Here is a 14745-nt window from a genome sequence, read left to right as displayed (position 1 = left end):
CGGTCGCCGTGTTTTCAAACATCTGTAGAAAAGCTTCCACATCATCGTGAGCCGTCATTTTGGGCAAGAGCTGTGTCACTTGTACCCGGGGGTCGGGTAACGGAACGCGTCGTGCTGTGGCCGTGCGCAGTGCGTCGAGCTCCTGCTTGGTCTGTCCCTGTCCCTGTTCCGTAATTTGTTACTGCTGGATGCTGACCTCCGTAAGCTGCTGGAGGATTTTGTCCATGTCGGGGAGGAGCGGTTTGACTATAAGTGGGCTACAGATAGCCACTCTGACTACGAGCTAAATTGTGGCTACGCACAGGCTAAGTATTGAACATGTCAAAGAAATTAAACCAAACACCTTGTAAATGCTGTTGACTTTGCTTACATGATGGAATATCATACATCTCACAAGTTATTTTGCCAAAAAAACGACATGAAACCAAATTCAAGGTTATTTGGGCTAGAAGTGGGTTACATATTGCCAGAATATATTGGGTCTATACTTAACCGAGACGTTGAAATGACGGCTATTGCTTACTGGGACCAGACAAGACGGAAACCCAAATTCACTCAAAACTGAAAATTCTGAAAAATCATTTACTCACCCTCATGTCAGTTCAAACCCATAAAACTTTTATTCATCTTTGGACAACAAATAAAGATCTCTCATCATTTCTGTCCATGTAGAGGTTTTCTAGTGTGAATAAATATATATTTAAATGCAAAGAGACAAGATAGTCTATGCATGACGTTTTATTCGTATCCAAAACGATGTGAACATTAAAGCGCTAAACTCTCATGCAGTGTGTGTTTTATTCATACTCGAAGCTGGAGGGCGCTCTCTAGCTGAAAGTCCAAACCGGATTCATAGAAGTAGCCTATCTTATAAGCTGAATAAAAAGCAGAAACATAAACACAATAAACTCACGATTGCCGCAATATATGGTTTATGTGTGTTTTTCAAGTCATCTCCAGGTAATATGTAGGAAAATACAGGAATAAAATATTCTGGAATATAAATTTGCTCTCGAGTGTGACACACTCACGTTTGAGCTAATTATGTGCTGTATGTAATTTGATCAGTGTTTATATGTGAATAAATGCATAAATTAAAATCTGTTTAACATATAAAGCAGCCGATCATGACTTGTAGAAGACTTGTGTAACACTTAAGGTGACATTTTTCAACCCTTATGTTATCCTTAAATGACAGTTATGGGGCTTTATGCAACACTTAATGAGTTTTAAGGTATACTTAAGAGAAATTCTAAGGGTTTATGACGTTTCACCTAAAGAAACCCTTAAGTAACATTTAAGGGATATTTTATGTAACGTCCTTAAGTGTAAGGGAAACTTAAGGTGATCTTAAGGGAAAATTACACTTAAGGTGCTTTATGCAACCGGGCCCTGATTTTAATCAAATAATAAAAGTCAGAATACGGTAGTCTGTTACTAATGAAATTTGACCAACATCAACAAAAAAAACATATTTACTAACTATTCTAGGAGATATCCAAGACTTACATTGTCCTGAAACGTATCTGCCCAAGTAAAAAAAGTCCAAAGAACAGCATACTGTACATACAGTACATAAGAGTGCACAACATTATACAAAACACCTTTCAATCATCTATATAAAGACCTTTCTCTCTTTGAACGTTGCCTCACAAGTCTTGAACTATGTGTGGAGTGATACTGCATCATGCTTCAAGCAAGAAGACCAGATCTTTACCAGAGGAGGAAGGTGGAAATCTTCTATGGTTTAAATGGTGTTTAGATCTTGTAATTACACTGGACTGATGCACATCAAAACACTGTTAAATTAGTATAAACACTAACTCTGCTCAGTCAGCACATCTTCTCTAACACTAGTCTTTCCATCGCTCTCTTGCTTACATTCTGACTGAGCAACGCTAACATTAGCAAAGCAAACATCCACAGCTCCAGACACATCATTTAACAACTGACAAGCCCTGTTTTACCACAGTATAATTTTGTGGTTAATGCTTAATTGCCTAAAAGGAAGGAATGCAAAAAGAACCATGCAGACGACATGCACCTAGATTAATTCATTCGTTATTCTATTTCCTCATGGAATTACACAAACAACTTTTGTAAGAAATGTGGAAGAAATACAAACAACGGTGAGAGGGCACATACAGCACCCCCCATTGATTTGGAGACTTGATGTCTGAAAGTCATTGCATTAAATAAGAAAATATAAAACCAGTGAGAGATGTGCAATTTAAAAATACTGGCTGAAATTGACAAACCAATAATTATTTTCTTGTTATTTTTTTTATTAGTTATAGCTGATAACCAATAAATGGCATGTATGTATATGTTTTATTTTATCTCATAAAATGAAAAAATAAACATTTGTAAAATGCTACAAGTGAATTTAAGCATCACATCATTATAAGTGTGAAAAAAGTAATATTTTTTTTACGATTTTCAAATGATTACATTTCTCAGTGTTCTTAAATTAATGTTTTTTTTTATAGATAGTTTTTTATGTTATCAAAAGTTAATAGGGGGAATGAGCATATACAAACCCCTTAACTGTCACCATCCCACCTGTAGGCCGCTTGGCGCTCTTTTTTGTTGTTGTCCTTTTTCTCTATCAAATCTTTTAGAAATCATCATAATTATATAATTATATAATGATATATCATTTTAAAGCTTAGAAGCCCAAAATGCATCCTGTGAAAACCATTTTGAAATCGGACATGGCTTTACCATGGAAATGGTACTTTAAAATCTTTTGGCGGTCTCCTCCCCCTTAGAGAGTGGTGTCAAGTGTCATATTACAAAATGCATTACGGTCTTTTAGAATCAAACCTTTTTATAATCTTGACAAAAAACATATCATTGGAAAGGTCTGAGTCTCAGGATTCTGGATTCAGGATTTTGTGATAGAAGTAATATTGACAGAGAAATCTAGACATTTGTGACAGAAAAATGCATAAAAATTTGGAACATAACTTATTTAGACATATGGCTTTAATTTGATATCAATTTTAGAGTAAAACCTGTTATGTAAAATATGTATTATATATAAAATAAAATGAGTATAGTGCATTTTCTTTACAGTAAATTTAAACTTCTATAACTTTTTGATACTTTAATTTTTTGAAGAAATTCCACTTTTGCAATAATCTGCTGATTTTCTTCTTTAAAAAGAGACCAACCTTAAGTCTGTAAGTGTTCATAAATTACAACAATTTAAGTTTAGGTAGTGTACTTTCATGTCTATTTAAAAAAATGGGGGGGGGGTGACAGTTAAGGGGTTATATTCAATATTAACCAATACTAGTATATTAAATGAAAAAAAAAAAAAGCTATCATGCATTAGTAAAAACTGTTTTCTAAAATAAGTTTATCGGCACAGTTATGGTGGATACCAACAAGACAATAATTATTTTCTTATTAATTTGTTATTAATTATGGCCAATAACCAATAAATGGCAGATATTAAAATTCTATCATTTATCTAATAAAAAATATTTAAGCATCACATCATTATGATGTAAAGTATAAAAGATAACAATTCATTTAAAAATTAAATCAAAAAGTTATTAAATCACTTTAAATTTAATAAAAAAAAAAAAATGTTATCCAATCTAAAAATAGAAGAAATTAGCATTTACAATGAAAAATCAATATCAACAAATACCAATATATTAAATTAAAAATTAGTTTCAAATTTGCTATCATTCATCAGTATAACCAATATGTTGTTTTTAAAATTTAAAACCAAACCTAACTTTTTGTTGTTGTAGTTGTTAAATGTTTAGCTTGTAAAGTGTATTTGGGCTATCTTTCTTTATTGTCCAAACAGTTTTGGCGACACTGCAGTAGATCTACTCCATGTTACTAGTTACTCCTTGTAGAGTTGCTTAGACTACTATCTTACAAGCTTTCTATTGCGACTACAGAGTCTGTGAGTGAGATCTCCTGTAGGTCTTAAGCAGAGGTGCAATTGTTCATCCCTATTTTTCTCTCCATCTTTTTTTGGGGGGGGGTATTTATAGTTTAGAGCCCAGTGGGTAGTCTTTCTCTGAGGATTGGGATGTCCACTACTCATTAATGCTTCCAGTGTACGTGTGGGCATGTGTGTGTTTCAGTGTAAAAGGCTCTTTTTGCTTATCTGGGCCACGCTGTGTTGCGGCCGCTACAACAGATGCACTGAAACTATCGCTTCACAAGGTACACATCCATCTGTCTGATCAGGGTTGTGAATTATTCATCGTAATGCCATTGCTGTGACAGCATATATTGCCTGACTAGACTTTTCAGATAGTTTTCAAACATATATTCCCAGCAAAGTGCAGTTTCTTCTACATATATTTGACGGTTATGCCTGCTGACACTTAAGACTGCAGAAGGATGAAAGACTGGATATAAATACCACTGAAAATGTCTCACACGGGCTGATTTAGGAAGCTCAGTCAGAATTACACTGGCAGAGGATAGAAAGTACCAACTGTGAGAACAAATTATCATAGTAAAAACTGCCCGCTTCACATATTTGCTAATTTAAAATATAATTTCTCCTATTCATTTTTAATGTCGCAGTGCTTTAATTAAAAGGAGATCTGTGCAAGCTTGCAGAAGTACTGTATATGCTAATGATTGCAGAACTGGCCTTACTTCCGTTTCTTAGACCAGCTCACATTTGCCCCGTTAACCGCATCTCCATTGCAACTCAACTTTAAAGGAAAAGTTCACCCCAAAATTAACATGTATGCCAATTTTCATGGGGCTGTCAAACTCCAAAAACACCATAACAGCACCGTGAAAGTAGTCCATATAATTAATTTGTTAATGTTTCATGGCTTTATTTGATCACCTCTAGTTTTTAATAATACATTTGTATTAAATCAGAAATACAGAAAAACATTTCATAGGGCCCTATTATTGTAAAACAAACAAACAAACAAACAAACAAAAAAATTTAAACAAACATTAAATTGTTAAAGTTTTATTAATTAAATTGAATATAAATTTTTAGATTAATAAAAAAAAAATTAAACAGTTTAAATGGAATCCAGAAAAAGATAAATGGAAAAATTAAATTCCATTGTGATATACATGTAATGTAGCGATGTATGAATCAACCAAGCAGCTTTCGGTTGGGCAGTGCAGAGAATCTGCATGAACCTGTTGTGAAATCTGCATGGGGAAATCTTTCACCCTTACACAAAATTCCAAATCACATTTTAGAAATTACTGGATTTTGCCCAAGCAAATTCACCAGCAATGCTAAATGTGACCGCACCATCAGTTACAGAACCAAACATGTATAACATGGGTGACACCTATATTTGAATATACCATACCATATAGACATGGATTATGGTACTTTTATGGTCTGTATTTGTTTTGAAGCTTGACAGCCCCTGTTACATTTTGTTTTTTATTTGTACAACAATGATACAGTTTGTTTAAAACAAATTATACAATTTTATTGGTGACCATTGGCGAGATGGACTGCATGTTGTTTTTAAACTTTCAGCTAGTTGTATATTAATAGTTGCAAAGCAAAATCATTGATTTAAATCCTTAAAATCAATTGTGGCAATATTAACTCTAGAACTGCCACAGGGTAAAATTTAACCATGGCTGCTTTTCAAATGTTTTCAAAATTTGCCCATGCACATGACAACAACAGGACAAAAACATAGTTGATGACTAAAAAGGATCATTTCATGATTCTAGACATTACTTTTTGTGTGAAGTGAACAGCTGCATGTAACAAATCATGAAGACGTTTTTAACTCCAAACTAGTTTTTCTGGCTAAAATATGACTCCTCAGTCTGTAATATTTGCTTTCTTCAGTGAAAAAGTGATCTCGTCTGAACCAGGAGAGAAATATGCACAGAATAAGCACCGTTTATAAATCCAAAATAGTCCAATACAGTTCTAAACAAATATGTTGTTGGATATTGATGTAAGAGGACAACAGGAGATGGACTTTTTTTTTTTTTACTGGCGGAATCATTATTATGGATTATGGACTGGTATTTAGGCTAGAAGTGATGGTTTAAAATTAAAACACCTTAATGATGGATTTATTTCTTACAAACACACAGCTTTTCACTTTATAAGACCTTAATTGATGGACTGGAGTGGATTACTTATGGATTATTGTGTTTTTATCAGCTGTTTGGACTCATATGCTGACGGCACCCATTCACTGCAGAGGATCCATTAGTGAGCAAGTGATTTCTCCAAATCTGTTCCCATGAAGAAACAAACTCATCTACTTCTTGGATAACCTGAGAGTGAATTTACAGCAAATTTTCAAATTTTGGGGTAAACTGTTCCTTTAACACTGTCATGTGACATTAATAATCTGTAAAGGATCAGTAATATTTTGTGATTATTTGTGATTCATTTGATCACGTTATTGTTATAGTTCAGTTAAATCAATTCACACATGCGTCCTTGTACTGTAGGTTCTCTCTTTGCAGCAGAATGGTATGGTAGTTGAGTTACTAAGACACATTCCCTACTAAAGGTATGGGAGCCTTAATCTTCTAAGACCTTCACACTCATTAACCAGGCTGGGGCAGGGAGAAGAATTTAGTGAAGTGATAAGCTCACTTGTTGAATAATAGCCTGAAGTCTTTTCCTCCTTTTTGCCCTACACAGATAACAATGGAATGTGTATCTGTACAGCATTGCATTTCATGGTGTTGCCTGTGGGACTTACTAACTTAGTACTTGGCTCTCAGAGGAGATTACAGGGCTACTGGGGGAAAACAACTTATTTTTAGACAGCAGCCATAAATTTGATGCTGCAAAATTTGTAATGCGCTACTAATTTATTATTTGCAAAATCAGGATAATGAAAATTCCATTAGAGACCCTCTGCTGTACATTCTGCAGTAAAATGATAATGATTATGAATTATGAGTAGCTTGTAGCTTGGCAAGCTACAGTCTCAAAGCAGTTAAACTAAAGTATCTCACTACAATAAAAGAAGATTAACAACAAAATAGCTACCACAAGATATAATCCAGATTCCTCTTCGAATCTTTAATTAGAATCCACAAAAATATTGTTTTTGAATGGATTAACTATTATATGAATAAATGACAAATTATATATTATATGACAAACTGATTCACTAGAATGAGACTAGAATTAATCAGATCATTTAGGCTGATACGATTCACTAGAATTAATCAGAATAGAATGAATCTGATCATTTCACTAAAATGTTTCACACCAAAAGTGAAATGAATAAGCCTCAGGCTGAAGGAAATGCAAATGTATGTCTGTAGAGAAGAGGGCACAGCTCAAACAAACCTTTCAGCTGTGCTGCCATTCTGAATTGCATGAAGAACATGACGCAAGAGAAGAAAGTTCAATACTCGTCAGCAGTAAACAAAGCAAAAAAAAAAAAAAAGTTTATCTAAAGTAATTTTTGCTTATTGGTATGGTTGAATTTGATCATCTAAGGTCAGCAGCAAAGACAGTGGTTAATAAAATGGGATTAAATACATAATGGATATTTGTGCTATTTAACGCATTTAGGCTAATTATTGCAGGTTTGCGTCATATTCTGAGTTTGTATTTCACTGTTTTTATTCATTTTGAGGAATACTGAATCTGTTTTTGCGCGAGTGAGATGAATAAATGGATGCTGACATTTAGTCTAGAACTGCAGTAAGCATCATGTTTACACAGCGCACACAACCCTCTGCACTTCCTCACAATTACTCTCAACATGGAGACAGGAGAGCTCTCAGTCAATACATGGGAAAACGAAGTGACTGCTGTTACTTATTTAAAGTGCCCCTATTATGCCATTTTTAAGGTTGCTAATATTGTTTTATGAGTCTTCTAAAACAGGTTTATATGCATGCAAGGTCAAAAAACTCGTTAGTTTTCTAAAAAATAGATTTAATTTGACCTCATTTCTAAATGATTCGTAAACGACTCGTGCGAAGGAGTTCAAAGAATCAGTCTCTCTAAACCCCTCCTTTCCCTGAGCCCTCACTGCTGTGATTGGTCAGATGGCGCAGTCCTTTGTGATTGGTCCAGAGCCGTAGAGAGATTGGCTCTGGATTGGTCTACCGTGTACAGTGCATGTCGGAAACGAAACGCCCATTGCCATGACAGCTCTGGAGGACAGGTCAATACATGGAAAAGATGGTATCAATTGTACCTTACCAATCCGAGCCGGAGTCTGATGATGAAACGGTTGAACTGGCTGATCGACAAGAGACTGATTCGCAAGCACGACTGGAGCAGGACGTTTCTCATTGGTTAAGTGTCAAGTGTTAACAAGTTTGTGGTAATTATAAGATGTGATAAAACAAATTTACTCTCACAGCGTAGGCAGACATTATGCAAATGTGTTACTTCATGACGTAGAGCCGTAACAGAATAAGATTTGAATTCCTGACGACTCGTTTAGGCGATTGCGAGCCGACTCATTTTTTTGATAGACAATAACTTTATTTATCGTGCACTGTCGGCTTCACAGCTTTGCAGATAGTTTATGTTCACATACAGCTACATGACACACTGCAAGAAAGGTAATATTCGAAAAGGCATAATAGGGGCACTTTAAATAAGTAACTTAGATATTTTCTTGTCAATTTAAAAAGTAATGTGTTACTTTACATGTTACTTGAAAAAAGTAATCTGATTACATAACTTGTGCTACTTGTAATGCGTTATCCCCAACACTGACTATTACTTTACTTAGCTCATATCTAAAGTTACAGGTGCAACACAATATATCTTTAAAAGGCATTTTGTAAAGCGACACTCCAAAAACACTTTTTTCGACACTTTTTGTTTTTGGAAAAGCTATGCTACTGAAAAATGTGCAACATATTTTCAAAAGGTACACCTTTGTACTTGTGTCCATATGTCCATGGTACCTTAAAGCTACATATTAGTACCTAAAAGGTACAAAAGTGTACCTTTTGAGAAGGTCCCACCCCAGTGACAGCTTTTGTACCTTGTTTTCTAAGAGTGTAGCAGCACTTTTATTTAGGTACTTCCCAACACAGCTCTTTTTTCAACTCTAAAAACTACTAGACTCACAAGTTCTGCAATTACACCAATGACACCACTGAATCTCAAGCCTTTAGAAAGAGAAAAGAGGATTTGTACCTCTTTGTGCTCTGGAGTACCGTTCTGTACAAAACGCAAGGCTCTAATTATTAGTTAAGGAGTATTAAGTAGACTAGAGCATTAAAAAAGAGTGAAAGAGAGAAAAACAGGTAGTGGTATTAAAACCAAGAGTGGCTATTTAAGCGACATAGAAAAGGGAGACGATAAAGACAGCACGTTATTGGGTCAAAGAAAGGAGGTGAAGGAACTCTCCCTTTTATTTGAACTCTTGGGTGGTGTATTATCAAAGGTAAAGTTTCCATTATACACTATAGTCAAAATGGACTTTCTAGTCAGTACTTTGCTGTGTCTCTAGTTTCTTGCATGTAAAACAACTTTCTAACCGTAAATTTCCAAAGCTTTCAGATTGCCAGTGAGGGGGCAGACGTGACTCAGCTGACAGCGAGGAATTGTGGGGAGGGTCTTTCTCACATTTTGCTTTGCCAGACTCCTTTGAAAAGAGCCAACCAACTGAATCAAACAGCAAAGCTTTGATAAGGACAATATGCTTCAAAGTATTTTGCTTAAGCTGCTTTTAAAGGGATATTTACAGATTTAAGTTTGACAGAGCCTTGACCTACTTCTTTATATTAAATCATTAAAAAGCTAAACCAATGGCCATAAAAACAACATAAAATAAGTCAGAAATATAAATATACATGTAAGAAATCTAACATATTAGATCTACGTAGATCATCTGGCATTTCACACAGTTGGTGACGAACATGATGCAGGGCAACATCTCACTACTTGATGTAGCCTATAGAATTCAGTTTTATGTCCCTAATATTCAAGAGATTTTGTCTCATACTTATAGCATATGATATACTGTAGTTGAACAATGTGACATAAGCAATGAGTGCAGTATCACATGAGTGTTGTTTTTGTCCTGAAAAATGATGTTATTGATTTTATGTAATAGTTCAATAAATAAGAAGTTAATGTTGTGTTGTATTTTAGACACAGTATAGTTATTATATTAATGCAATTATAATTTCAGTGTAAATGCATTCATGCTACCTCTGAGCTGCAATAAATGGTCTGTATATCTAAATAAGTAATAAAGTAATACATTCTAAATAAAATAAAATAGGCTATTTCTCTCTAAAGCTACTTTTTGTAATATCTATTTGATGTGTGAATTTGCAATTAATTAAATTAATCACCACATTGTGTAATTAATTGGATTATATTATTTATTAATTAAATATATAAATTTATTAGATTGTCCAGTATAGAAGAATAAAAGTTTAAATGAAGATTTCAATAATCATAATATCAATAATGCATCCAAGTTGTTGTCTGGCTGTGGTTAAAAGTCCTCAGATCTTGGTTATATTCGATTATCATACTCTAAAACAGATGGTAGAAGGTGTGTAAAATTGTTAAAGGGGTCATATGATGCGATTTCAATTTTTCCTTTTTCTTTGGAGTGTTACAAGCTCTTGGTGCATAAAGAAGATCTGTAAAGTTGCAAAGACTAAAGTCTCAAATCCAAAGAGATATTTAAGATTAGTTAAGAGTCAACCACACCTACCTAAAACGGCTCGTTCTAACACGCCCCCACATACCTATGTCACGATGTGGGAAGATTTGTATAACGCCGCCCAAATGTTCACGCAAAAAAAGAAGGCATAACTTTTATTCTCGCTGTAGTATTGTTGCTGCTGCCATGTCCTAAAGCCGCTGTGTTTCGTTGTGAAAGTGAAACTACTTTGTTTAGCCTTCCAAAAGAGGACGATATCCGCTTCGTCATGCCTAGAGCTGATCCGTGCTGGTCGCTGAGGAAATACATCAACTTCGTGCTGTGGATCGCCGGATCGGCTTTCACCGTGGACAAAGCGGAGTCCAGCCCGGGGTCGTCACATGTGGTTACCTCACGCCCGCTGGCCGCTCCTTCATCGAATCCGCCGGCCGCGTCATTCTCAAGCCCGCCCGCCTCTGCTCACTCTAGCCCGCTGTGTGTGACGCATTTTATGGAAGACTGTTTCCTGAACCTGCAGAGTATCATACAATGGGTCTGTGCTCAAAGGCTGTTCTATAAAGTGGGGCAGTTCCAACTTTGTATTTCTGTATTTAAATTGGCATTTTCCATTACCCATGTGCAAAGTTTGGTGCAAAAGGAAAATGAAAATCTAATTATATAATTTACATTTGCCATTTCCAACAGTAGTCTTAAAGGAGTAGTTCACTTCCAGATTGAAAATTCTGTCATCATTTACTCACCCTCCACTTGTTCCAAACCTGTATGAGTTTCTTTCTTCTGTTGAACACAAACAAAGATATTTTGAAAAATGTTGGTATCCAAACAGTTGATGAGCACCATTGACTTCCATAGTAGGAAAAAAAATACTATGGAAGTCAATTGTGTTCATCAGCTGTTCGGATACCAACATCTTTCAAAATATCTTTGTTTGTGTTCAACAGAAGAAAGAAACTCATACAGGTTTGGAACAAGTGGAGGGTGAGTAAATGATGACAGAATTTTCAATCTGGAAGTGAACTACTCCTTTAAGACTACTGTTGGAAATGGCAAATGTAAATTATATAATTAGATTTTCATTTTCCTTTTGCACCAAACTTTGCACATATGGGTAATGTAAAATGTAAATTTAAATAAAGAAATACATTGCCATTTTGAATATTGTGTTGCCATTTTGAATATTGCATTGCCATGTTGCATATTGTATTTTGCTACCTATATGGTTCCATAGTTTTTATACCTTCCTCTCTCTCTCTCTTTCTCTGACATAAAATCCTAAGCTGTAGTAGGCATACGGTCTCTACCATCTCTATCTTGTTTTTGACCTTGAAAAGTGTGTATCAGCTCTCCCTGTGGGTTTTATCCTCCTGTCTTTTTTTTAGCTGTTGTCAAGTTCACTACTGCCAGTATAAAACTTCAAACAAACTCTAAGAATGAGAGTGCAATATTGGCCCACTCTGTGAGGCAGAAATCAGGTTAATATTCTCATTATCACTTCCTGGAAAGTGTGGCCAGTAAGGCTCCATCTATCTAAAAGTCTACATGACATTTTTGTTTTTGTTGCAGGGCCAAGAAGGAGGTGATGAAAAGCCCGTCTCTGATACCCTGACCCCACCACAGACACAGCCTGGTGTACGTCACAGCTTTGTACAAGAGCACTTCCAGGCACAATATAAGTAAGTGTATTTTGAACACACTACATGCTAAATTTAGGCACTGTTAGATCTTTAAGTGTTTTTGAAAGAAGTCTTTTACGCTGGCCAACTGCATTTATTTGATCAAAATACAGTAAAACAGTACTATTGTGAAATATATACATATTAATATGCATATATATATATATATATATATACATATATATACTGTATATCAATGTTGAAAACAGTTGAGCTGCTATATGTTTTTGTGGAAACTGTGATACCTTTTTTCAGGATTCTTTGATGATGAATAGAAGGTTCAATAGAACAGCATTTATTAGATTATTATTATTATTATTATTATATAGAAATCTTTTGTAACATTATTAATGTTTTACTGTCACTTTTGATCAATTTAATGCATCCTTGCTGAATAAAAAAATTCATAAAAAAAACTTACTGACCTCAAACTTGAATAATGTTAGTGTATATATGCTAAATATACAGTACAAATTATAGAAAATTATCTATACATTTGGACTTAGAACAACCTAATTTACTATGACTTATATTACTATGACTAATTTACAGTACAATGAGCCAGCTTAACCTACTATAACATTTCAAAGCGTATTAGTGGGATATTACCTAAAAAAAAATCTAATACTGTATGTACTACTAGCAATTTTCTACTGGATAGTTAATGTATAGATAGTTAATGTATCTACACTATGTTGTTTCATAAACGTATTAAAATCAATGGGTATTTTTGTTTTGGACACTGTTTTTCCACCTAGTCCATTTTAGATATTCATACACCCTACTGACTGAATGTTAGCATTGTTAGCACCTACACTTGAGGCTTTGTGACTAAACTGTTTAAACACAGATTCCTAACTAGCTTAGCCAGCAAGATATATTTGGTCAAGTAGCATCACCACTGAGACTAAGTTGGCTGACAAATTTTGCCACTTAATTTTGCTGGTGAACATTATGGTTGTGCTGGTCCATTAGCTAGATTAGCATAAACCAACTTTGACTAGCACTGAAAATCACTCTAAGCTGGTCTTTTTAGCATCAGTAGTGAAACTGGTGAGAGAATGATGACTCACGACCAACAACGGGGGGAAAAAACTCTTATTAGCACCAACTTTCCAAATCTGACACTCCACTTGCTATGACATGAGATGAATCAGTTTATGTTAACTCCTGGGATATGGTCCCCTCTTTTCACCCAGCCCAGTTAATCATCTGTGTTAACGAATATTGATAAAGCCAACAGATTTGGGAGGCAGCATATATCCAACTGCAGCAAGCTGTTCTTAGTCAGAAGATCCAAGCAAACCATCACCATCAAGCAACTCCAATCAGGCCAGATGGTTTGGTTGTCCACAAGGGATCTCCATTTGAAGTATCCATCAAAGAAGCAAAGTCTTTGATTTAGTGGTCCATTTAAAGTTCTAAGACAAATACCTCCAGTCGATTTCTACTAAAACCAACCTCGCCTTCAGACTGAGTGTATAGACAACTCAGGCTGTACTTCTTTATGTAATGACAAACTTTATCTAAAATTCAAACCTATATAGGACACCATATACTGTAGGCTCATATGTTGAAGCATAATTTTTGACCGAACATGTTAATAAACATAAAGATTTGATTTATAAATCTTTAAAAACAAAAGGCCAAGCCACTAAAATGGCAGTTTTGCAATTATGCGTTTGGCAGACGCTTTTATCCAAATCGACTAACATTGCATTCAAGGTATATAGTTTATCAGTTCATGCATTCTTTGGGCATAAAACCCATTACATTGGTGTTGCTAGCGCCATGCTCTACTGTTTGAACTATGGGATTTTGTACTATGCAATATATTGAAGATGTACCATGCAATATATTGAGCAACAACACATTTCACTTTTAAATGCACAAAGTAATGTTATTATGTTTTACTCTCAGAAAAAAAGGTACAAATGCTGTCACTGGGGCGATACCTTTTCAAAAGTTACACCTCTGTACCCTATTTATCCCTAAAGGGTGCATATAAGTACCTTAAAGGTACATACCTAAAGTCTATATGAAGAGTTTGGTTCCAAAATGCTATAAATCCATTTTGATTAATTTGAGTAAAAATCTGTTTTCTTTACCAAGAAAGTGGCAAGATGAAAACCATTATTTTCTGTTTCAAACTTTCACATAGCATCTTTAGGTTATAATAACATTAAAAATTCAAATCCAGATTTTGATTTTCAAAGATTTATTATAAAATTTTATAATTTTTTTCCCAAAAATAAATTCATGACACGTTTTTTTTTTCTTTTTCCAAAATGCAATAAATCCACTGAATCAATATAAAAGTTCTTTTTCATATTGAAACTGTTGAAAATACACAACATGGTTAATCCTCATATGACTAATGTCAATACTAATCTTATATACAGGCACTGGACTAAAAATACATTTAATCAGTCATCGCTCCCAAAATGAATTCAACGGGTCAT

At 34.7% G+C, this 14745-nt stretch overlaps 1 protein-coding gene across 1 annotated transcript in view; it reads left to right on the top strand.

Moving 5' to 3' along the window:
- The window catches only part of usp43b (ubiquitin specific peptidase 43b), a 121651-nt gene that overhangs the window by 43212 nt on the left and 63694 nt on the right, over nt 1–14745 (top strand). Inside the window, exon 3 of the mRNA XM_016248210.1 lies at nt 12174–12283. Within this exon, the coding sequence (XP_016103696.1) occupies nt 12174–12283 (110 nt within the window). The remainder of the gene's footprint in view (nt 1–12173; nt 12284–14745) is intronic.

The sequence above is a fragment of the Sinocyclocheilus grahami genome, unplaced genomic scaffold, assembly GCF_001515645.1.
Source record: "Sinocyclocheilus grahami isolate Dianchi unplaced genomic scaffold, SAMN03320097.WGS_v1.1 scaffold870.1, whole genome shotgun sequence".
Taxonomy (NCBI): domain Eukaryota; kingdom Metazoa; phylum Chordata; class Actinopteri; order Cypriniformes; family Cyprinidae; genus Sinocyclocheilus; species Sinocyclocheilus grahami.
Note: the sequence above shows the minus strand (reverse complement) of the source record. Positions and strands in the feature narration are given on the sequence as shown.